Source organism: Dreissena polymorpha, chromosome 8, assembly GCF_020536995.1.
Source record: "Dreissena polymorpha isolate Duluth1 chromosome 8, UMN_Dpol_1.0, whole genome shotgun sequence".
Taxonomy (NCBI): Eukaryota; Metazoa; Mollusca; class Bivalvia; order Myida; family Dreissenidae; genus Dreissena; species Dreissena polymorpha.
In genome coordinates this window covers 35,000,217-35,023,873 of record NC_068362.1, presented here as the reverse complement: position 1 = coordinate 35,023,873, position 23,657 = coordinate 35,000,217, and the positions used below count along the sequence as shown (strand labels likewise).

The 23,657-nt window shown below is 34.8% G+C and overlaps 1 protein-coding gene across 1 annotated transcript in view; it reads right to left on the bottom strand.

Moving 5' to 3' along the window:
* The window catches only part of LOC127840439 (uncharacterized), a 38,075-nt gene that overhangs the window by 7,859 nt on the left and 6,559 nt on the right, over positions 1-23,657 (bottom strand). The window contains exons 3-26 of the mRNA XM_052368854.1: positions 23,437-23,550; positions 22,933-23,104; positions 21,595-21,701; positions 21,051-21,245; positions 20,368-20,418; positions 19,143-19,333; positions 17,096-17,200; positions 15,831-15,935; positions 14,823-15,003; positions 14,285-14,493; positions 13,654-13,802; positions 12,967-13,123; positions 12,472-12,626; positions 11,894-12,020; positions 11,193-11,295; positions 10,876-10,964; positions 10,323-10,510; positions 9,768-10,000; positions 2,765-2,890; positions 2,106-2,219; positions 1,649-1,820; positions 1,471-1,556; positions 965-1,162; positions 612-799 (exon numbers count right to left, since the gene is read on the bottom strand). Of these exons, the coding sequence (XP_052224814.1) occupies positions 612-799; positions 965-1,162; positions 1,471-1,556; positions 1,649-1,820; positions 2,106-2,219; positions 2,765-2,890; positions 9,768-10,000; positions 10,323-10,510; positions 10,876-10,964; positions 11,193-11,295; positions 11,894-12,020; positions 12,472-12,626; positions 12,967-13,123; positions 13,654-13,802; positions 14,285-14,493; positions 14,823-15,003; positions 15,831-15,935; positions 17,096-17,200; positions 19,143-19,333; positions 20,368-20,418; positions 21,051-21,245; positions 21,595-21,701; positions 22,933-23,104; positions 23,437-23,550 (3,515 nt within the window). The remainder of the gene's footprint in view (positions 1-611; positions 800-964; positions 1,163-1,470; positions 1,557-1,648; positions 1,821-2,105; positions 2,220-2,764; positions 2,891-9,767; positions 10,001-10,322; positions 10,511-10,875; positions 10,965-11,192; positions 11,296-11,893; positions 12,021-12,471; positions 12,627-12,966; positions 13,124-13,653; positions 13,803-14,284; positions 14,494-14,822; positions 15,004-15,830; positions 15,936-17,095; positions 17,201-19,142; positions 19,334-20,367; positions 20,419-21,050; positions 21,246-21,594; positions 21,702-22,932; positions 23,105-23,436; positions 23,551-23,657) is intronic.

The following is a 23,657-nucleotide window of genomic DNA, read 5'->3' as shown; positions in this document are numbered from 1 at the left end:
ACTCGTTGTCATATCATACCATATTTTATTAAACTCGTCCAGGAAATTCGTAGGTAAGCTCGCCAAAGGATCGCTTACTAACAAAATTCCTGAGCTCGTTTAATAAAATACGCCATGATGTGACAACTCGTGCCAGATCCTATATATATAAATATTAAAGGCTTAATTAATTTGACGATAGGTATTATTGGTTTATTTCATGTAACAGATTCAATCTTTATTTTAAATAGATATTATTATATAAGACGCATTATGCAAAAATGGTCCTTATGCCATATGGTCATATATAGTCACAGTAGATTAATACCAGCCTTCGAATATACACAGTCTGGTTAAGGGTTAACCTGTGCATTATATTGTACCTTATGGTATCGTTTTGCTCATTAGAGGACAGGGTATATTCTAATCAGTCTCTGCAAATATAAACTAAATAGTTTTCTCGTGATTTAATTGAATGGTAACAATAATAACTTAGGTACATATAGCCCTGTTACATTTTGTTCAAATGGGTAGACATGTATAACGTGAACGTATTCGCTTGTGCATCATGTATCAATTTTATGTTACACGAGCTACGGTATTTTATCATATGGTTATCCGGCATATCATACACGGTTCATTTCTTTGTTCCAGCCCCCATGACCCCACTGCAGTTCCTTTATTGTCGTTTCTGGAACAGCCACACAAACCGTGTCTCCAAGTTTTGGTTTAGGTTTATGAGAAATCGGCTTAGATTTGGGTTTCACGTCCTCTGCCTGAGAGCCAGCGTTTAATGATGTTTCGGACGACGAAGTAGTGTCTACAATACACGCAATGTTAACAGTATCTCTAAATATTCTACATTCGAGTTCTATAATACATCACTACCACTATTCGCATGTTGGTGATATCTCATATGTTACCTCAACGGCTAGTTTTACATGTTTAATTTAATACTTACTGTAAATGCGTCGGCAAAAAATACCTAATACAGCCAAATGATCCTTATAATACTCCAGTCCAGGCATCTCTTCCACGCACACCAAGTCGACCTTGCCTTGGAACCCCACCATGCATGTGCTTGTACTGCCATCCTGCCACGTGACGTTCACAGCGTCGCTTTTATCACCATCCTCCACGGAGATAACTTCCGTCACCGTCCCCAATTCCGCAGCTAATCTTACTTTAAAATATTGTTTTATATATGTCTATATCATTTGTGGATAAGAAGACATTCATTAATTTTTATTAGTGAAAACAAAATATAGCATATAGGTATTTCGTTATACAAAAATGACGTTCACAGAAACAATAATAACTAAGTATGTCACTTGAAACACTCATGCATTCAATAGCCAATAATTTCATTTAAAGCACAACTTACACGAATTAAAATGAGACTAACATTTAGTTATGGAAGTAAGGATGCATAAAATGTAATTTACTGCTAACAGAAAACTGCAGACATGACACCTATCTACAAGTATTTACCATCTTCTCTTTTCCTAACCACTGCTCCCACAAATATGCCCATTGATCGTATCTTAGTGCTTGTTGACCTCTTGTCAACTGCGACCCTAAAACAAAGTTCAAGCCTTCAATAATAGCAAGTGTAACACGTGCCAATACGCATGGTTCTTTCCAAAATGAACACGTAAAGTCAACATACCCGTTACATGTAGGTCTATCTACTCGTGTAAAAGGATGTGTGATATCGTGATGATCAAAGCTGTAACAGCTGTTGCACATGTAACAACTGTTACATTCCCGGCACAGCCAGAGCGTTCCATATATAACCGGTGCCTCGCACGCATCGCAGGACCTGCTCACGTGTTCTATTCCTGTTTTGAAATATACACACATTCACTTTAAATCAAACGAGTATATAAACCGACGCATGTAGTCGTTTAGTTGTATTCAAAAGTACGCAACTGAGCTTTTTGTTAAATGACAAACGAATACATAAGTAGACGCCACATGGATACATCTTATAAAAAATAAATGGTAAAAAACGTGTATACACACATATTGACTTATTTAACACGGTTTGAATTGTACCATATACATTATATATGCATTAAATGTACATTTACATTACATATATGTGTACAAGTAAACAATGTTACCAGCTGGAGCACTGTCTAGAACTATTAGTTCGTATTTCCTGTCGGCGCCCGTAAAATACGTGCCCGTGTTTCCCATGTCCCATTGTACAGTCACAGTGCCATTGTAGTTTTCGACTGAAATATACATAACAGAAATCAAACTCAACATGTGTTTGTACTATTGTTTTAATCAGTCGATGGGTTCACGTAAACTATTTGTTCAATTATATCGTTTATCAAATAATTCAATCATTTCCATATATTAATAAGAAGTTAACCGTAAACTAAGGTTATTAGCTTAATATTTATAAATTACATTGCACAAATACACCATGTCCTACTTCTCTAGTTTTGCTCGGAATACACATCATTAATTTATTCGAGTTAATCGTTCGAGGCTTCAAAATCCACTACATGATGTTGGTAAAACGTATTGATAATAATCCCACTTAAACCTACTTATCATCAAAGTAGATATATAAAAATAAGAATGTTCGTACCGTTTGTTAAATGCACACAATATTGTATAACAATTCTATTCCGTGAACACTGAAATAACATTCTACCATAAGATCAAACAACAATTTGCAAATACTCGTTGAATCAATTTAATCTTATATTACAAAAAAACACATTATAAAATACATTTAAAATTACGAGATAATTGTTGTTTGACTGACCTTCGACAGTACCCACGTGACCTTCGCCCCCGTCCTCGTCCCCTTTACTCCAGTCTGGACCTCTGACCACGCGGAATCCCTCGACATTTATTGCAGTGGAGGAAGATTCATCCATTCTTGCACATTCTACAAATATTAGAACATTGTAAATTAAAAAGAACGATAAAAGTACTTCCAATGAAGATTTTTGTGAAAGAAGCACATGCATCTACCAGTTATTTATTCCTATTGGGTGTATACGGTTCTCCCCTTACATACTCGTGTATCAAATATAGAGCAATTTAATTGAAGCTATATAAAACACAAACTAACAGCTACTTCAAATCCAAAAAAACACTTAAATTAATTATAAAAATGTATACTTACAAATACAGGTACGTAAACGTCACACATAACACTTTATGTGGTCTTTAATAATTCACTGTTATTCAATGCAGCTCGTAGAAATTGTATTGGGAAAATCAAAACTGGTAATATAATAATTTCACTTTCGATTCACCGTTGCTACAACAGTGTAAAGTATTTTTAAAGAACTGTGTGCTCTTGGTCAGCTTTCTTAAGCCGTTCCACGAATTTGATACATATAAATGTGCACAAAGTGCGCCTTGAAACTGGGTAGAATTATATTAATTGTTTATTCCCACGTTTCGAATGCATTTATCGCTGTGCTGCTCATTTAAAACATCACTGTTAATTTACACATACATTATCGTGCATATTTACAACATTTGTTATCTATAGCTTCACTGTAATTAGAGGAAAACAAAGATTTTTTGAAACTGAAAATGAGTGTTCATAAATATATCTACATGCTTTTATAGAATACGTCGTTACTTAAAGTGAACGTTATTTTTAAGAACTTGAAACACAACTGATTGAAAAATAAACTATTGAAGAGCAAATTATCCGATTAGCCGTTAAGCGAACACATTCTAGTTTTACTCCCAATATTAAGCATATTTCACCTGTTTTTTTACAAGTACATTTTGTGTTATGTTTACTTAAAAAAAAAATATTCGCAAGGTCTTTATTCTAAAAAACGCAATTTGGGATCCCTTCAAAAAATTCCCATTGGAATTCACAGGTGTTATTCCTTTCTTAAAAATTTGCGCAATTTAAAACCATAAGACAGGTATCATTTTACTTTGTTTACAATTATTTCAATTGAACAATCTAATGCACACAAACTACAATTGGTATATTGACGTAAAATGAACCAATCGATGCAAACCAGTTTATAAATATGAGTTCGTTCATTTGAGGATGAACATCTCAAATATCCGTGACATGTGTCTACATGTATTTAAAAGTAGGTCAACACAATCATTACGTAAACAAGAAGGCTATACTGTTTGTGCTCAGGCGCGCTGTATAAATTTAAAAAAAGTTATTATATGTGCAAAGCAATGGTGCATTATGAAATTATATTTTTTAATCATATGTGTTTATTTTCATATATGCATTTTTATAAATATCATTCTTGTTTAAGCCCTTGATTTAACGTTTAAACAGAAATATCAAGCTTCATATTTCAAAGTCCAAAATTTAAGCTCACCCACTTGATTGTACAATGTAACTTGATCTATCCTACGCCAGGGGTTGTATTCTCTTTAAATATTATTTCAGATTGCCTTCCTCCTTAACGACGTATCAATATATGGACGTGTCGGTACTCATATCAACTCATGGAAACACGAATGCATGCTGCCAGGCATTCAGGCATATATTTATCCACCTACAAAATCATCCATAACCCATTTTTCTATCCAAATATGCATTCACCCACGTTTGCATTAACTAAACACGACTTTATGAATGCCTTACAGCATGCCTCAATCCATCCACAAAACCGATCATTGGTAACGAACCCATCCATCCATCAATCTATCCATCCATTAATCAATCCATGCATTCATCCATACCTCCATCCATCCATCAATCAACCCATGCATTCATCCACACCTCCATCCACCTATCTATAAATCAATCAATCAATCATTCCATCCATCCATTTATCAATCCATGCATTCGTCCACACCTGCATCTATTCATCAATCAACCCATGCATTCATCCATACCTCCACTCACCTATCTATCAATCAATTCATCCATCAATCCATGCATTCATCCACACCTCTATCCATCTATCTATAAATCTACCCATCCTTTAGTACATGCATTCATCCACACCTCCATCCATCCATCAATCAATGAATCATTCAAATCCAGTATGCTCCTTTTGCAAAACTATATTAATGGATGTTATCAAAATTACATGATCACATGATTGATTTTATTAATTTATCCCTGAACAAAAGAATATATTACACGTGTCCATTATCAGGTATTCACTCATCTGTGTTCACATACATTTATACATTAATCCAAATCTCGACACTGGCTCGAAACTTGCAATGGTTCGGATACCCAATATTGTAAATTACCTTATACCCAGTTTTCGACCTTGGTTCATAATATATTTTAAGTTCGAATTCCCACTACCCAGCTTGGTATTTTCGATCTTGGTTCGATGTTCGTTGAAGTTCAAATACTCAAATACCCAGCTGAGTGTTAGACCCTGTAGCTGGGATTCGACCCAGGCTAGATAGTGAATTCACAATATCCACTCTCCGTAACCTAGGACCACTGCATTGACCTTCATTGGGAAACGTATCGTAAGCATTTTGCAACAAGCAGAACACCTCTCTTATAAAAGTATTTTACTCGCATGATGTTTAAGACGAAATATTTTATTAAAACGGTGTGGACCACATTTTAAGGCATTTTGTACATGATTCCAAATACTATTGGTAATGTCAAACTAGTAGATCAACATACGTTTCAATGTTTTGTACGCTGCAAATACACACGGACAAGCTAGAATGTACAGGAAGAAAACTAGTTTGCGATTTTAAAAGAAAGCATAGAAATGCTTTTATGAATGGTAAATGTTATCTCTTGTATTTAATCGTCTATTGAAAAATATTGTCATGAATTAATTTCCCAGGTTAGTCGCCGCTTTTGTAAATATAATGTAGGGCAAGTTATTATGTTTCATGCATTACAAATATACATAGCTCATATTTGTCATGAATTATAAATGTAACAATTCAAATAACCATTGCATTATTATGTAGTTTTTGCGCAGAATAAGCAAACTATTTTCAATGGTCGATTTGCCAATAATTTAGAACATAACACAATCACAATCAATACTTCTATACACAACATAATTATTATCAAGGAAAAGTATATATATATATGAAGAAAGATATGCTTGAACAACCAGATACACAGACAGACATATTCCTATTGGAGACATCGGCGTGTGCGCCTATCTACGATGCAGAATAAAGCAGATATACTGTGAAATCCCCATTCACCAGCAAAAAACAGTTATATACCCCACACTTTTACCGCAACACATCTTCCAGTGTTGGAACAGTTTTTACATACACAGAAGGGACAGTTACATGAACATTTATTTACAAACATGAAACCATAGTTGTATTTGGTCAAGATCCGATCAAGAATCATAACTACACTAACACTATGTTAGAGACAAATACGTTGGATCTAGAAGATACAGTGAAATTATGAGTATTTTGTGTGTTTCAAGGGAGATAATTATATTTCACAACAACGTTATTTCCGATTTCCGATTTCCGGGATTTATTAATAGATACTCGATCACAGTCGATTACTTTATATATATGGAGAAAGATAGCGTGAACAACCAGATTCACAGACATATAAACAAACAGACATATTCCTATTGGAGACTTTGGCGTGTGCGCCTAGCTACGATTCAGAATGAAGCAGATATACTGTGAAATATATATATACTGGTATTTACATGCATAGCACATTGTTAAAAAGACATCGTTACCATCAATATCTGTTTTTATTTGTATTATTTGTAGTCCATTCACAAAAATAATCTAATGTCGAGAACCTAAAATTTAAACAAGTTATAATTGCTATACAAATAGACTGTAACCATATATGTTGTTTAAAATTATGACAAATGTACTGTTAAGACGACTTGCACATATTGCTTATTCAGTAATACAGTTTTACAAATATCTAAAGGACAAGTAAAATGGTAGTAATCATACGTATTGTACAAAGCTATCTAACATTATGCATGGTAGTAGTTGGAAACATCGCATTCATTAGAAAAAAATATGGGACATATCTTCTGTGTGTTTTTTTAAATATAAAACAAGAGTGCCAAACTGTCACAAGATACGCTCGTTTGAAGGTTTTGGACAACTTGATAACTTTACCATGACCCATATTTGACTTGACCTACATATCATCTAGACACAACTTCTGACCAAATTTGGTGAAGATCAGATGAAAACTACTTCAATTAAAAAGTGGACACCATGCTAAATGCTTGAAATGCACTTAGTGACCTCGTGATCTAGTTTTTGACCCGGCATGACCCATATTTGAACTTGACCTATATATTGTCTAGACACAACTTCTGACCACATTTGGTGAAGATCGGATGAAAACTACTTCAATTAGAGAGCGGACACCATGCTAAATGCTTGAAATGCACTAAGTGACCCTGTGACCTAGTTTTTTACCCTGCTTGACCCATATTCGAATTTGACCTAGATATTGTCTAGATACAACTTCTGACCAAGTATGGTGATTATCGGACGAAAACTACTTCTATTACAGAGCGGACACCATGCTAAATGCTTGAAATGCACTAAATGACCCCGTGACCTAGTTTCTGACCCGGCATGACCCATATTCAAACTTGACCTAGATATTGTCTAGATACAACTTCTTACCAAGTTTGGTGAAGATCGGATAAAAACTACTTCAATTAGAGAGCAGAAACCATGCTAAACTGCTTGAAATGCACTAATTGACCCTGTGACATAGATTTTGACCCGGCATAACCCATATTCGAACTTGACCTAGATATTGTCGAGATAAAATTTCTGACCAAGTTTGGTGAAGATCGGATGAAAACTATTGAATTAGAGAGCGGAAATTGCTGTGGACGTCCGCCCGTTCGCCCGCCCACCAGCCCGCCCGCCCACCAGCCCGCCCGCCCGCCGCCAAGGTGAAACTATAATACGTCCCGTTTTTTTAAACGGGCGTATACAAATCAGAAGCTGTTGATTGTAACGCATTTATAACAAGAATAACGATATAAACGTGTTGTCCGTGCCTAAAAATAGAAACCGAGCTCGACGTTCCGATTGACTACGCTGTCTAAAATAAAATCGTGTTCCAACATCGAAATCGGCAGATTGATGTGTTTAACAATTCTTTTTTTCAAATTGTACACACACAGTCATTATCTTTGCACATAATTAAACATGTCAAAATCATAATTTATAAATTGGACGTTAAGATAAAGTACAAAGACATACAGATATTAAGTTTATACATTTATAACGTAATCAAAACTACGAGTAAAACACTGCTTTAACTGTGCAACAATAAGTCACATTTTGAATCACCTTTTTTAATTTAAACTGAAATTTTCTTTTTTATCGAATTATTAAAATTACTTTATGATCCATATATACACTTTGTATACATACTTGAATAACAATTAAACAACATAACAAAGCAACATTTTCTATTTGCATCAATTTGTAAATGAAACAACATCAACATATGCCCAAACAAAACACATAACACAAAAGAGAAAGAAAATAATCTTAAAAGGACAAACTGTTTCAATTTAAAGCACAAGTCTACAAAAAGCACAATTTACCACAAACACTGTACTGTTATTACTAGTAGTATTTTCACAAATAAAAGCCATACACTTAAGAAGTATGCCCACGTCGAATCGGCTGCTAAGGATTACATTCATAACAACTATGTTTTCTATCTGTTTCATAACATCATTTTAAACAGTAACTGGTTTAGAAAATTGGTAACAAATATATTGATTTTGAAGTAAGATGGCGTTAAATTGTATTCTTTCTTATATCAAAGAATATCTTTCAATGGAATCATTTATTATGGAACCAGATAATTTTCACTCCATAATATAGGAAACAAACAGGGACTTCATTGCATCTTACAGGCATCCACGGCAACAAGTCGGTTTCCATCTAGGAAAATGTCAACAAAACATATGTCACTTATTTCACGGCCATAAACAAAAAAAAATCAACTATATTACATACGTGTACAAATGTAGTTTGGTTATATAAGCATGTTGAAGGGACATGTTCACAATTTGTCAAAATTAAAATGTCCTTACTTAGTGTCACAGAAAAAAAGTACATAAACAATTCACATTCGAGAGCGAAATAACACTACTGGCCTCGACTCCTACTGTAAATAATATTTCGTTCATGAATAATCATCGCTAGAACTTTATGCAATTATAAAGCGTAACAAACGCGAAACGATTTAGTAATTATGATTGTCTATCTTTATCGTTATATTTTGTGATAAAACGTTGATTGTTTATATAAAGTTTGAAGTACCATTTACTCCACAGAAGCACGGATGGCCGAGTGCTTTCGACGCTTGATTTTTACTTGAAGGGTCAGTGGTTCCAGCACATGAGAGGACAACATATTTTCGTTGATACATTTATTCTAGTTTACACTGAAAATCTTTAGTTCCAATAGTTGTTTCGATTTATCAATGTAAATAATTAAATGACAAACGTCAACAAATACCAAAATATGTGAACATGTCCCTTTATTATAAACGTTATTCGTAAATTAACACAGTTCTGTTTGCAATAAAATCCTTGAAGTTTTTAGTTACACTACTTTGTGCGAAAGTACTTATGTTAATTAAATGTTTGATTCTCGTTTCCAATTTTTATACTTGTTTTCACGCCCAAATGGTAAATATTTTTTACCAAAATTATTATAAACGTAAACATAAACTACTTTAAGAAAGGGTGAACAACAAATCGTCTTGGTATTTTCCCAACATTTACCATATTGTGCAAGTTTAACAAATTGCAATTGCACAGAATGTATTAATGGATACAAACCTGGATCTAAACGCTCCAAAATAGGAATGCTGCATTTAGGGCAGTCTCGCACCCGAAAGGCGCAGTTGCGGCAAACCACGCGGTGCCTACATGGTAGGAACGTTGTGTCTACCTGTCTCTGCCTGCATCCGGGGCATGGCGACGGCATGGCAGCCATGAGCAGCTCCAAAAGTGCGTCAGTAGCTGTTTTTCCTCCACCAGCACCACCGGATGCTCCCGCGCGACCACCACCGCTATAAGACAAGAATACAAAGAGGAGCCTACAGAGTAGGTATTTGTTTGTGTTTGAACGTTCGAAACCTTTCGTAATATTGGTTTAAACAGGTTGACATGATGAGCTTTTATCTGAAATGGTTCATACCCAATCATACTGAAACGTTGTGGGTTGAGAAATATCACGCTGAAATATGTTGTTTATGAGTTACGAGTGTTAACAGACAGTATTTGCTGAATCGTTTTGACCGAATAGATTTGATAATGTGTTGTTTGTTGTTTTCCCTTGATCTGTTTTACAAATATATGTCCAAGAAAACATGAACAGCAAATTAAACATACTGCCTATCGGCAAAACTCTTAATAGCGCTTCTCATATGATCGTCAGAGCAGCACTGTAGAGGTGTTCGTCCCTTCTTGTTGGTCACCTGAACGCTGGCTCCGTTTTGTATCAAGTAGCACGCCAGATCTGTGCGCTCCTTCATCTCCGCCTGGTTGTTAAGGCGCATCCCCAGTAGCAGTTGTGCAAGCTATGTGTTTGTAAGCAAGACACGTCTAAATATAAGCATGCTATGACACGTTGTAATCTGTCCAATATTTATTCGTCTGCTACAAGCAACATGGTTATCAACACATTTATGTATGCGGGATTGATATTTGATAGTTTAGAGACACGTTATGATATATACTTGTTTTACCCTAATGAACATAATACAAATAAAACTTATTTCTTGAACAATACTTTTCAAACAGATAAGCAGCTAATTCCAATATGTTGGCTCATCCAAATTCTCTTTAAAAAAAACTAGCACAACACTGTGAAATCAAATCTTTTTAAACAAAAATTATCAATCTAATACGTGCATGAAAAATTAAATGGTATAATGTTGAATACCCTTTCTTGTTCTCCAACCGACCTCCTGCCCATAATGCAATTGTGTAGAGGTGTGTCGCCATCTTCGTCTACTGCATTTATACTGGCACCTGCGTGTTCAGATACACTGACGATTAGTATATTACCAAGAATATCTAATAATGTCTTTTCTTTCTATTGGACAAAATTGTATTTGACTAAGAAAAGTAAATTCTAATACCATCTTCACTTGAACCGCACTTGTTTTTCATCTGTGAACTGGTCAAACAATATTCCATTAATATGTTTACTATATTTTGCTTTAATCATATTGCTACCAATCAAAAGAAAACCAGTACCAGCATCTATAAGCAATTGAACTGAATCAGTATGTCCTTGATGGCATGCCAAATGAAGGGGCGTGTACCTTTGGTTGGTTGCGGCGTTTACATTAGCCTTTTTCTACAAAACCAAAACAAATATGTATTAACACACGGTAACATCATTGTTTGTAGTTTTAAGTCCCATTTTTAAAATTGCATTATTAAGTTTATGGTGACCTTCATGTTTCGGGTACAACAGCATTTCTAATATGTAAGTTGTTTGATATTTACACATAAAAAATTTCTTCATATTTCATATTATATATAAAGTATTAAGAATTTATTATTACTTACATACGAATGGTGTGTGTTGCTACGGAAACTACACACCATACATCAAGGTCATGTCTTATAATTATAATTTATGCCGCAAAAATGTCAAAACTTTTAACTGTTAAACATTATATTTGAGCATCTGGAAAAGGGGAATTTATGCATGTTCGTAAAGTGTCGTCCCAGATTAGCCTGTGCTGTTCGAACAGGCTAATCAGGGACGACATTTCCGCCTTAACATTATGTTTGTCAAGAACAGAAAAGTCTTCGCCTGTGAACGACAAATTCCATAAAAGCTGAAAGTGTCGTCCCTGATTAGCCTGTGCGGACTACACAGGCTAATCTGAGGAGCAACTTTACGCACATGCATTAAAACCCCTTTTCACAAAGCGCAGCTCATTTACTTTGATAAGAATCTTTATAACGCTCGTATTGTCGTTGACAGCGGCTACATGAAGAGCAGTGTTTCCATCATCGGGTTTACTGACGTCTTTCAGTTCAGGCGAGCGGGCCAGTATGCGTTCCACCGTCCTAAAGGTTATGTTACGCAACGTGTTTGCAAAAGACATGTTCTACGTAGGATACATTTAATAGGGATACACTATATTTGTCTCGTGATTGCAAACGTCTCACTACAAAAGACTTATTCAAATTTCCCACTAGGAGCATTTTGTTCTGTTATTGCTTGCAAATTATTTTCTTACGGCATGAATGTCATAAGTACGACACATTACCTTTCAAGAGACTATGCCGCCAAAGAAGCATACTTGGTCTTTTTAAACAGGCATGCACACTTTAAAAAGAAACGCTACACCACGATTGATATAATTAGAAAACAGGATTCGTATGGTGAGAAACAATACATTAAAATGAAGAATTATTTAAGTTGTTGTTCTGTTGTTTTATGGCTCAGTACACAAAATGTCTATAGAAGGTATCAAAATTGTTAAACTATTAATGTTATATAAAAAGTGCACCTTACATTTCGTCGTCTTTCATGGCAGCCAGAGTCAAAGGAGTGTGTCCTTTTTTGTTGGCCAGTGTCAAATTTACGGTTTGGTCGCCGACAAGAAATGATGCACCAGAGTTGTTTTTGTTTAATATGGCGTCGTGTAACGGTGTATCGCCAGCTAGGTCCTTGCAAGAGAATAGTTTAACCTTTCTTTAGAGTAGGGACATGTGAATTGTGTTTCATCAATGTGTATTATACTTACACGTTGTTTATTAATATTCAACTTGTTATAGAACTGCTATGTCAGCCGCATTAACCAAAGTTTTCTCAAGCGCAGAAAACATACGTCTGCCTTGTTATATAACGCCATATAACGACAAAAGACACTGCATAGGTGACATGGACATCTACGCATATGTTTATAATAATTGATTTCAGAACATAACCACTGTTTTTGTTTTCACCGTACTTGTACCATTGATTATCTTTTAAAGAAAATCAAGACAACGCCTATAAAGTGAACACCTGTCTATTATGGTTTGCCTTTCTACTCAACAATTCTCGCAGCACCGTGTTTGCTTCGTTCGCTGCGGCAAAGTGTATAGCTGTGCGTCCCATTTGGTTCCAGAGATTAATGTCTGCTCCGGCTTTAATTAGCAACAGTCCTACTTCCTCGCGTTTCCTGAGGTGTAACGTGATTTGTCTAAGGCATTAGTCATGTCAAAAATATATTCATAAACAAGCGTTTTAAATGTTCATTGTAAAATCGACAGTTGAATTTTTATTCCTGTCTTTCAAAACAATTGCACTTTATACTGAAAGGGCAGGAGTTTTATTTGAAACCAAAGACAGTAATTTTACTGCAACATTTTAACCCGTATTTACTGAGCACTGAAGCTGATCGAATATATTGATTGCGTGTAATTATGTAATGCTTAGTGACGAAATATTGAACCTTATCAGAATTTTAACTCCAAAAAAAAGTGTATGTATCGTTGTATTTAATGCACCGATCGCTTTTGAGTATACAGAAATACGTTAAGAATTAGAATTAACTTAATAGTTTACATAGCTCAATGCGATTGTGTAATTATGAACGATATGATCATTTTAAAATGTGTTTGCAGTATATTTCTTTAATTGTTTGAGCTATTGGCTGTAGAGCCAACTATTTCGTCCTCACATTGTAAATGCGTGTCGCAAGATACTAACTTCATCAGAGCGGCCATAAGAGCGGTGTTGCCCTTTTCTTCTCGAAGATTTAGGTCAGGTTTGGCCGCCAACAAGATCTGCACCACTTGCTTGTGGCCTTCGTGGCTCGAAATTATCAAAGCAGTCAGGCCTTTGAAACGGGCATCCACCTTTAAATGACACATATGAAACCGTTTATTTAAAAAAATAACAGTAAAAGTTTGTTGCTTTTTGTGTATAAAATATATAACATTTTTGTATCAAATAGTTTGTTTTTTTGAATCGTATTCTATTTTAACAAAATTGGTAACTTTATAGTTGATTCCGATTAATATGAACTACCTCTAAACATTGACTTATATAGCAATTCTTGTTGAACTGATTAAAAAAAATATATCAGGCAGCGTTATATCAGGCAAATATCAATGTAGCGGTATGATAAAAACGTATATAGTTATTATGTTACTTAGTAAATACGCTAGTTATAATTATATAATTTCGGTCACGTCATTTACAGCTAAAAACGCCAGTAGAGACCAACAATCTGGATCTAGCTGCATTAGGTCTTATTCACCCATGCCAAAATTTCATGATAACTAAACATTATTGCGAGACGCTAGACTGTTACATCAAAAAGCTTAATGCAACCTACCAAATCTGGCTTTTTCTGCAAAATGGCCAGCACGGACTTTGCGTCATTGTTTGCTGCGGCTTGGACAAGGGTATGCGGGCCGATCGCAGTCTGAGCAGGTTGCAGGAATAGTTGTGCGAACAAGTGAGCGAACGCCTCGGCGGCTTTGTCCACCTCGTCATCGTCGGCGACGCCCGCTTTGCCCCCACTGGGTCCACCACTTGCCTGCCCTGAACAGCGAAACAATTATGGATGTCTTTAGAGTGATATTCATTATATCTACAGTGAGGCTAGTAATGTATCGTACACGATAACACGTTAGAACTTTGAATTCACGGGCAGCGCAATTTGACACTCACAAAAAGTGTCTGTGATTAACCAATTTTAGTTTCCGAACAACGAAAATACAACTTTCTCCGTGTTTAAATGATGGAGGCGGCATAAGGAAAAAAAATAATCAAAGGAACATATTAAAATAATCTTCGAAATAACGCGATTTTATGCGCTCATGCTAATGATTAAAAATACTTATTTAAAAACAATGCTTAGATCATTGTACCTCTGCCGCCACCTGATGTTTCACTCCTTCCACTAGGTTCTGTTCCGGCAATCTCGTAAACCTTCTGACCCGGGGCTGGATCACAACAGGCCGGATTAAAGACCCATGCTTTGTTGCCAAACGCAACGGCCACATCTCCATCGGAGTCTATTTTAACTACCTTCCCCACTTTTCCGAGTACCTATTTCATACATTACTCTGATGAACTGTATGCTTTGCGCAACTAATTTGTCAATCGAACAAAATTTCAAATCTTAAAAAAAAAGAATCTGCGTTTCTTTCATGAAAATCGACATGAACAAATAAACAAACGGCTTTTGTTTACCTTTAACGCTTTCACTGTTATTTTATTCTAGTAGGAATTACATATTCATATTTTAATATATATATTTTTTAATATAGTATTGCCTATGTCATAAACTATGTTTATTCAAACGGACATATGTTATGTTTGTAATGTTGAGTTTAATAAATATCGGTTATAATATGCATGTAGGGTGTACAGTTGCTTTTGATATAGATACATGTATGTCTCATTGAAAACATCATGTATGTGTTGCAGATAATTTTCGGCGTTTAAATAAATGGTGCATACGCAGCGTCGTGTGCTATCATAACTTTGTGAACGGCGATGCACGATAATAATTTCTTAAATATTTACTTCAGATCAGTCTCACTGAGACTCACAAAACATATTAAAGAACGGCAATACATGTTAATGCATGTAAGAAATGTTATTTATAAGAAAAGCTGTATGAATCTAAGTCAATCTTCAACTGTTTACATGTACATACTAAATCATTGTATCTTTAAGTATACAAGCATATTGCCAGCAGTCATTACCTTTGTTAATAATATCAATTCACCTTCAATGTCCTTGTGGTTTAGGAAAGGTGTCAATAAACACTCTTAACCGGTGTTCATATGAATATCATGTTGAGATGTCGTACAAAGTATTGACGATACATCAGATGCCAATTTAGTCTTTGTTGATTGCTAACGGCATACCTCGGACATATCAGGATTCCATCCGCCATGCTTCTTCTGGAGAGCTTGAACTCTCTCCGCGTTGTCAATGACGCACACCGTGTCACCAATACTAAGATTTGGAACCTTGATATATTCAACGGAAAAACATGTTCATCAGATAGATTGAGTATACTGATTATCCTTAGATATAGAGGATATTTGTTCATGTCTGTGTAAGATCGTTTGTTATTTCACGTGTGATCACAGAACATATAATTATAGGATTAATTTTCTATGATCAGGAGTGAAATAACAAACCATCTTACACTGACATGAACACATTTTCTGTTTATTGTATGACCCTTTTTCAAGAAAATAATTTCAAGCTGTTTCCCTTGCACATAAAGGTTATCCTTTCTCCCATGGCGTGCCTCAATTCATTTCAATACACAAAATGACGTCATAAACCCAGCGAAATTATCCAGTTTGTTTCTTTTATAAGGTAAATAAACGGTGAAAAAAAGCATAACATAAAAAGAAAATTTGTTGGATTCGATGATGTCGATTTTAATTCACTCGTGATCATAAAAAAATACATAGTAAATCTTGATATGATAATCTAAAAATAGAAAAAGTAGTTCCGAAAATGTGTTATTTTCACCGGTGAAAATTTTTATTTTTTATTTTCACTGCTGTTATTTCACTGCAGAAATGTCATATTTTATCATTAGGTATAAAAGAAATATAAATAATTGTCTTTGTTATCCATGCAATTATAAAACTAAATAGGTGTGCAAGAGAGACCAATGCATTTGCTTTTCATATGAAAATAAACATGACTGGCTGCGAATCATTATTATAATAATGTTGGAAAATATCATGACCCATATTGTCACACAAGGTACCGTGTGATGTTAAAACATGTTGGACATCAGTCCGCTAAGTCTTAATTTACTAAAAATTATCTGAATATATGTTTGTGTTTGGTCACGTGTTAGTACAATGCATTACAATGCATATATGGTTAGACTATAGTCCCTAAATGTATTAAGGGTATTATTTTACTTCTAAGACAACGTCACTTACGTTACATTCTACAGATCTTTACCATTACACACACACAGGTGACTAGATTATAAAAGGAATTTAAATACAACGTGTTATTTCATACAGAACTATAAATGTTTCCTCTTGTCAAAAAGTCCAAGAAAACAAACATATTTTACAACTTAAGTTTTACATACACTATGTCGCCTGTGAAACAAACATTAAAACATTATATACTTACTAACAAGAAAACTTACTTTGCGAAGTGCTCCGCAGTTGAATCTGTACTCTCGGTCATCATATTTAATTACACAGTCTCCGTTATCCTCGAATTTCTGCACAGTTCCTTGTCGCCCGATGCACTGAAAATTGTCATACACAAGATCAACTCATCAACGAAGATCCATCATGGCTTTGCCAAAAGTAAGGAATAAAAGTTTAACTATAGAACCAGTCTCTGGAAAGAAATTATTGTGACGGTAAGTTCACTTGTATGTTATCAATTGTCCAATGGTCGAAATACAACAGTATAAAACAGATTACAAAAATACAGTGATGGTTTACGACTTGAAAACTGGTAATATCTTACATCGAGTGTATTTTCGAAAGTATTGCAATTTTGCAGATCCAGTTCTTACTTTGGAAACCGAAATATTGTTGTTAGCTGTGATATTGCTGAGCACAATTATCGGCGTTCAATATGCAGAACTATTGTTTTTTAAGAAAGTAAAATATAAACCTAAAGTGATACCGGTTTCAATGAAGACAGGACATATAAATTGCTGAAATCAAATACATGATATACGTGTATAATAACCATGTGTAACGATCAAAACGTGTAAAACCATGTCAACGTGTTAAGCTAGTTTTAAAGGTGATCCTATATAAATACAAGAATGACGAGAGGAAAACGGATCACTTGCAACTTTTTGGACGATAATTAAAAACGCTTACAAACACCGAGTATCTTTCCATTCCTTTATTAAATACTATTTAACACAAAACATTTTAATCAAGCAAAATGCGTGAACGAATTGTAATTAAAAAAATGTATGTTCATACTCATAAGTAGAATCATAATATATTAGTACTTACCACTAGAGCTGCAACAATTCACCAACAGCTCGATTCGATTCGATTTCGATTTCAGACACTCCGATACCGATTATTTCGATTCGATTCATCTTCAAACCTAGCTTTATCATATATTCACTCTTCTGCCTCAAAATAAACATTTCTGTTCAAAAGTGTCGCATACCTAGATATCTTGGGCATTTGTCAAATTGTGTATTTGTTTGATATATTTTGGTTGGTTCAACAGTGTTTTAAAAACTGTTGAAAGTGTGTAAAATTAACATTTGTAAGGAATATTTTGCAAGAAACTGCCAATTGTCTTTCAAACTATGTCAATATTTCATCACATAAGAAAGAATAGCAAATTAGGACTCAATTTTAATATTAAAAATCTTCTGACTAGAAGATTGTGTTGAATACACAATAATATAAAATTAAATAAATAATCATAAGAACATCTGAAATCAGTGGAGTGATAGTACTATCAGTATTATACTAATATTCAAAACCGCTACAAGCATGTCTACCATTTAGCCGTGACAGCATCACCTATTACCTGTAGGACAAATCACATTCTCTAATAAAAGTAACAAATTACCAACAGAAAAAGAACTACTTTTCTGGCTGGCGACTTGAGTAGTTGCGCTTATGCTTCCTCTTAGTCTTGCTAAATCAACGTTATGTTTGCATCCGTGAAGCACAGTTTATACTTTGCTTTATCAGGAGGACTACCATCCCGAAACCCAAAATACTGCCACACTTTTGATTTTAGCTTCTTAGGCGAATCTGATAATTTCAATTTGTCGGCCACAACTTGTTCAACCATTTTGACGCTTTTTCCGAAAGTATACCGTAACGCGCTTATTGATTGGATGACTAAAGTAATAAGCAGCCAATCGCACGCGTCGTAATAACAGGTAAAGATAAAACCTACACCTTCCCGTATCAAATAGTCAGAATACAGCGAGCTTTACGTATCTATGTATATATATGTGTGTATGTTAAAGAATCGAATCGAATTTGGTAGGTTTGGTATCGTAATCGAATCGACGCATTTCGAACCGATTTTCGATGCATCGGATCGAATCGAGGCAGCTCTACTTACCACAATTGTTAACCATTGTAAATACGTAGATATGCGTAGTTTTTGAAACCGTCTTTCAATGTCTTTTAAAGTTTAAAGTTATCGTTTAAAGTGGATGCATTTTATACAATAATACTGTGACTCACATCCGCCATGCGTAAGCTCCAACCTCCATGTCCCCTTTGTAGCTCCTTCAATGTTGACTCAGGTATGGCGACACACACTTTGTCGCCTACCTGCAGTTTAGATTTCTTTTCAGGCGGTGGAGGGCGGGAATCCCCGGTTGAGCTTGGTTTGGCTCCACCACTCGAGGAAGAACTTCCAGATTTTGCTGTATCTATAACACATATTATTTATTTTATATTTGAATTGTGTATATATTTATAGCAAATTCTTTTCGTAAATTCCAACACATTAATAAAGAAGAATGCTAAATGTTTACTCATAATAATGGTAATAACATTCATAATCATAATTACGTCATAAGAACGGTATTAGGCTTATACATGTATAATGTTTGAGTTTCAGGTACTGCTGTATTTGTACTAAAAGTAAATAACAATTCCAAAGATTTAAATATAGATATAAAGACATATTAAATATTTTGTATCAAAGTATAGTTAGGTGCACGAATAATATCCCTTCCAATAAATGGTGGGTTGTATAATTTAGGAAGATTTCAACCAGATTCATCGATATTTACTTCGTTGTTGAATTGCAAAAACATTCAATGACACTGTATGTCAATTGTATATGAAACGTATGATTAAATATGATTAAACTAATGCTAGCAAATGCAAAGTGGATCATATAAAATCGGGAACTCCATTCCTCAATGTGGGCAGTTTAAACACAGAGAGTCGTGCTCATAGTATGAGTAACGTACCATGTGGTTTTCATTAAAGCACACTTTGTTAATGAGAAGGACGCAAATCTTTACGTATGTTAATAATATGTAATTTAGCGTCTGCGAGGTGTTTAAAAAGTGCCTTTAAATTGCGCTCACCCCAGTAATATATGTGCCTGAATGTGTATGTGTTGTGTGTTTTGTGCTGTGTCACTTTCCGCACGTGGTCTCTTGGCATATTTATACTTAACTTTCTAGGGTTTCAGTGTGTGTTGTTTATTTTATATGTGTGTGTTCTTTGATTGTTTGTAGTATGCTGTATTGTTGTGCCGTTGTTCACATGGCATATTAATAACAGAACCTCTCCCTCACTGGTGTAGCTGGACGTTCACTGTCTTAACATTTGTTTTATCACGAAACACAGCATCATCCCCACACACATACGTGATATATATGTATACCATGGTGTAGCACAATGATATAATGCTTAAGAGGGTCAATCTGTAATAACAAGGGTTTCACACCTGCTGTTTTATATCGAGCAGGAATTGGAGGTGGCTGAAGATCGATGGTACCTGGAAAAGAGTTGTGATTTAAACTATACAACTGTATTACATGTACGCTCATTGGGTTCATTAAAATAATGTGTTATACCATCGAAAGCATGTATTGACTTTGAGGAACCGTTAATTATTTCACATATATTAGATGGTGAAAAGCAAACAAAATATTGTCTAAATATCTTGCTATCGCGTTCGTGCAAAAATTTAATTTTTGTAAAGCTTTTTGATCTGTAATATGGTTAAAAATGACTAGGTGGCTGCTTCAAAACTTGAAAATCATCATTCCCTTTAATAATAAACTTAAACATGCTTGGTTTTTCAGAAATGCTGTCGTTTAATGTTAAAATTAATTTTGGCTGCTGAATGTTATGTATGCTACTATTACCATTGATACCATTTACCTATTACCATTGATTATCGACGTTATTCAATATTTTGATACAAACATACATTAGTTTAGACAATTGCAGGCAAAACAAATCAATTTGTTTTGCAAGGAACCCTTAATATCTACCACATTCATCTCGCGGACTCGGAAGATTAAATATTGATGTGTATTTTTCAGCTTTAACTGTATATGTACCATTTAAACGATACAGTATGTGATTACACATATGCAAATGTAATGCTAAAAACTTGCATACTCAGAACAAACAGATGGTCCCTGTAGTAGTCCATTCCCGGCATCTCCTCCACACACTGAACATCTACTTTGCCTCGAAAGCCCAGGCGATAGGAGTTGTTCTGCTTGTTTGGCCAGGTAACTTTCACACCATCCTTTTCAGCGGTGCTTGCAAAGTTAAACACTTCGGTCACAGTTCCTATCTTGCCATCGCCACCTATACACATGAATGAAATATAATCACACATCTTGGAAAATAAAGAAGAAAACAATACGTATAATGTTACAAACAAATGGCTTAAATCTCCAACTAAAAGTACAGCCAATTTGATGTTATGAGGCGAAGTGAAAGCATATTAATTAAAACGCATTCTGCACCTGACAAGTGGCGTGCCATCAATGAATTGACTTATTATCAGAGTATTGTTCAGTGGCCGACATAATCATTGTGGACGCGATGTACTGAGACTCTTTGGAATTAGACACATTAACAAACTAGAACCAAAAAGGGCACAATGAGTGTTTGTAATTTCTCAAATTACGCCAGACTAAATAGCAATAAATACCGTCCTGGTCGCCACTGTTCCAGTCCACTCCACGCTTCACCTTTGCTCCACTGAAGATACCCAATGCTCGCAGTTTGTTGCTAATTGAACGCTTCTTCACCTCAGTGCTTTAAAACAAAATCATTATGATGACATAATTATAAGAAAATAAGATACATTTTATTATAAGCTACTTTTGGATTGAATGATAAGTGAGATTCAGAATAGTTCCGTGAAATGCTTAATCACAATTTTTACGGATTTTGATTGATTTCTTTAAATATCACTTTCTCAGAAAAGTTATGAAGCACTACAATTTTAGACAGTTTTCATTTACATTGTCCTGTGAGGTAAATTTGACCAACAAATCAAAATGTAGGTTGTGTTAGAAGTAAGCTAGAACATATTATAGGGACTGTCAACCACGAATGACGATAAAAGAAAAGTTCTAAAATACCTTCTTTTTTTTTACAATTGTTTGTGTATATTGATTAAAATATCACGACTGGTATATATCATTACTTAAAAAAAAGTTCATATTTTCAGTATATTCGGTAATAAAATTTCGCGATGTGAAATCGAAAGTACATCGCGAAAATAGGTGACATAACGATATACACACTATAAATAACGCAAGTAGATTAATCATTTTATATATAAAATATATACAATTCACTATGCATGCACAATTTGCATTCCTGTGTTTACCACGTGACGACGATGATCAATCTACTGGCGTTATTTATAATTAACTGGTATTACATGGTAGACATACCCAGTAAAATGTATTACCAAATATACTGAAAATATGAAAACTTAACAACTGTTTTCAAGTAATGTAATATACCAGACGTGATATTTTAATCAATATAAACTAATAATTGTAAAAAAAAATGTATTTACAACTTTTCTTTTCATCGACGTCGTGGTTGACAGTCCCTTTAAGTACAATCCGCTTGCTGCTCCGACCCTTCTTAACCAACAAGTCATAACTTAATATGTGATAATTATTTCTTTACCAAAAACGAAAATTGCATAATATAATATTGCATTTACATTCAATATAAGAACAACATAGTTTCCAGGAGTGAAATCTATGGTGTTTGGCTTATCAAACAATATATTTTACATTAGATCGCCTTTCGTCATCGTGCACATGAATTTTTTTTAATGCCACTGAAGCTTATTTTGTCGTCGATACATACACATAATCTGTCTTTAAAGGTTTTTATCAAAGCCCACGATAGAAGAATATAAACAGATAGCTGACAGCAGCTATAATTATCATTTTACTATACTACTTTATATATAATATAATAAGTAAAACATTTTTTTGTTTTTTTCCATCAAGCTATGTACCCGCTCAAGCTGGGAATGTCCACACGTTTGAAGGGGTGAGTGATGTCGTGCTTGTCTTTACAGTAACAGCTGTTGCAGAGACACACCCCGGAGCATCCTATGCATGCCCACAGGGTGCCACAGAAGTCATTGGCATCACACCCATTACACTTCTTTCCGGAATGCTTCTGACCTGCGAAGAAATAGCTAATGTTTTTCGCAAAATAATACAGCATACACATGTACATACATGTATACTTTATAATGAAGAAAACGGGATTTTATATTTGTAATTATATGACAGTCTCACATCCACTCTGTCATCTATATATTATCGAGAACAGTCAAGGGACATGTAACCTCAATTACATTTGTAATGATCAAAATTGTTACGATTTATTTCTAAAAGGAAGGAATTCATGAATCAGTTACTATTAAGTAAACCAACAAAATGTATTTTAACGTTGTTATTTCATTTCTTCTAATACTAATTTATACTATGGATCTTAAAAACCGTAATATTACCGACGGGAGAGCTATCGAGTACACGCAGGTCATGTTTCCCGCCTTTGCCCGTGTTATACGTGCCACTGTTGCCCATGTCCCATTGGACTTCTACCGTATTGTCCTCATTGTCGTCTGTAAAATGTACTTACATTTAAGCCTCGCTGTGGGAAAACTGGGTTTAATGCATTTGCGTACAATCGCATAGCAGATTACCCTGTGCAGTATGCACTGGCTAATTA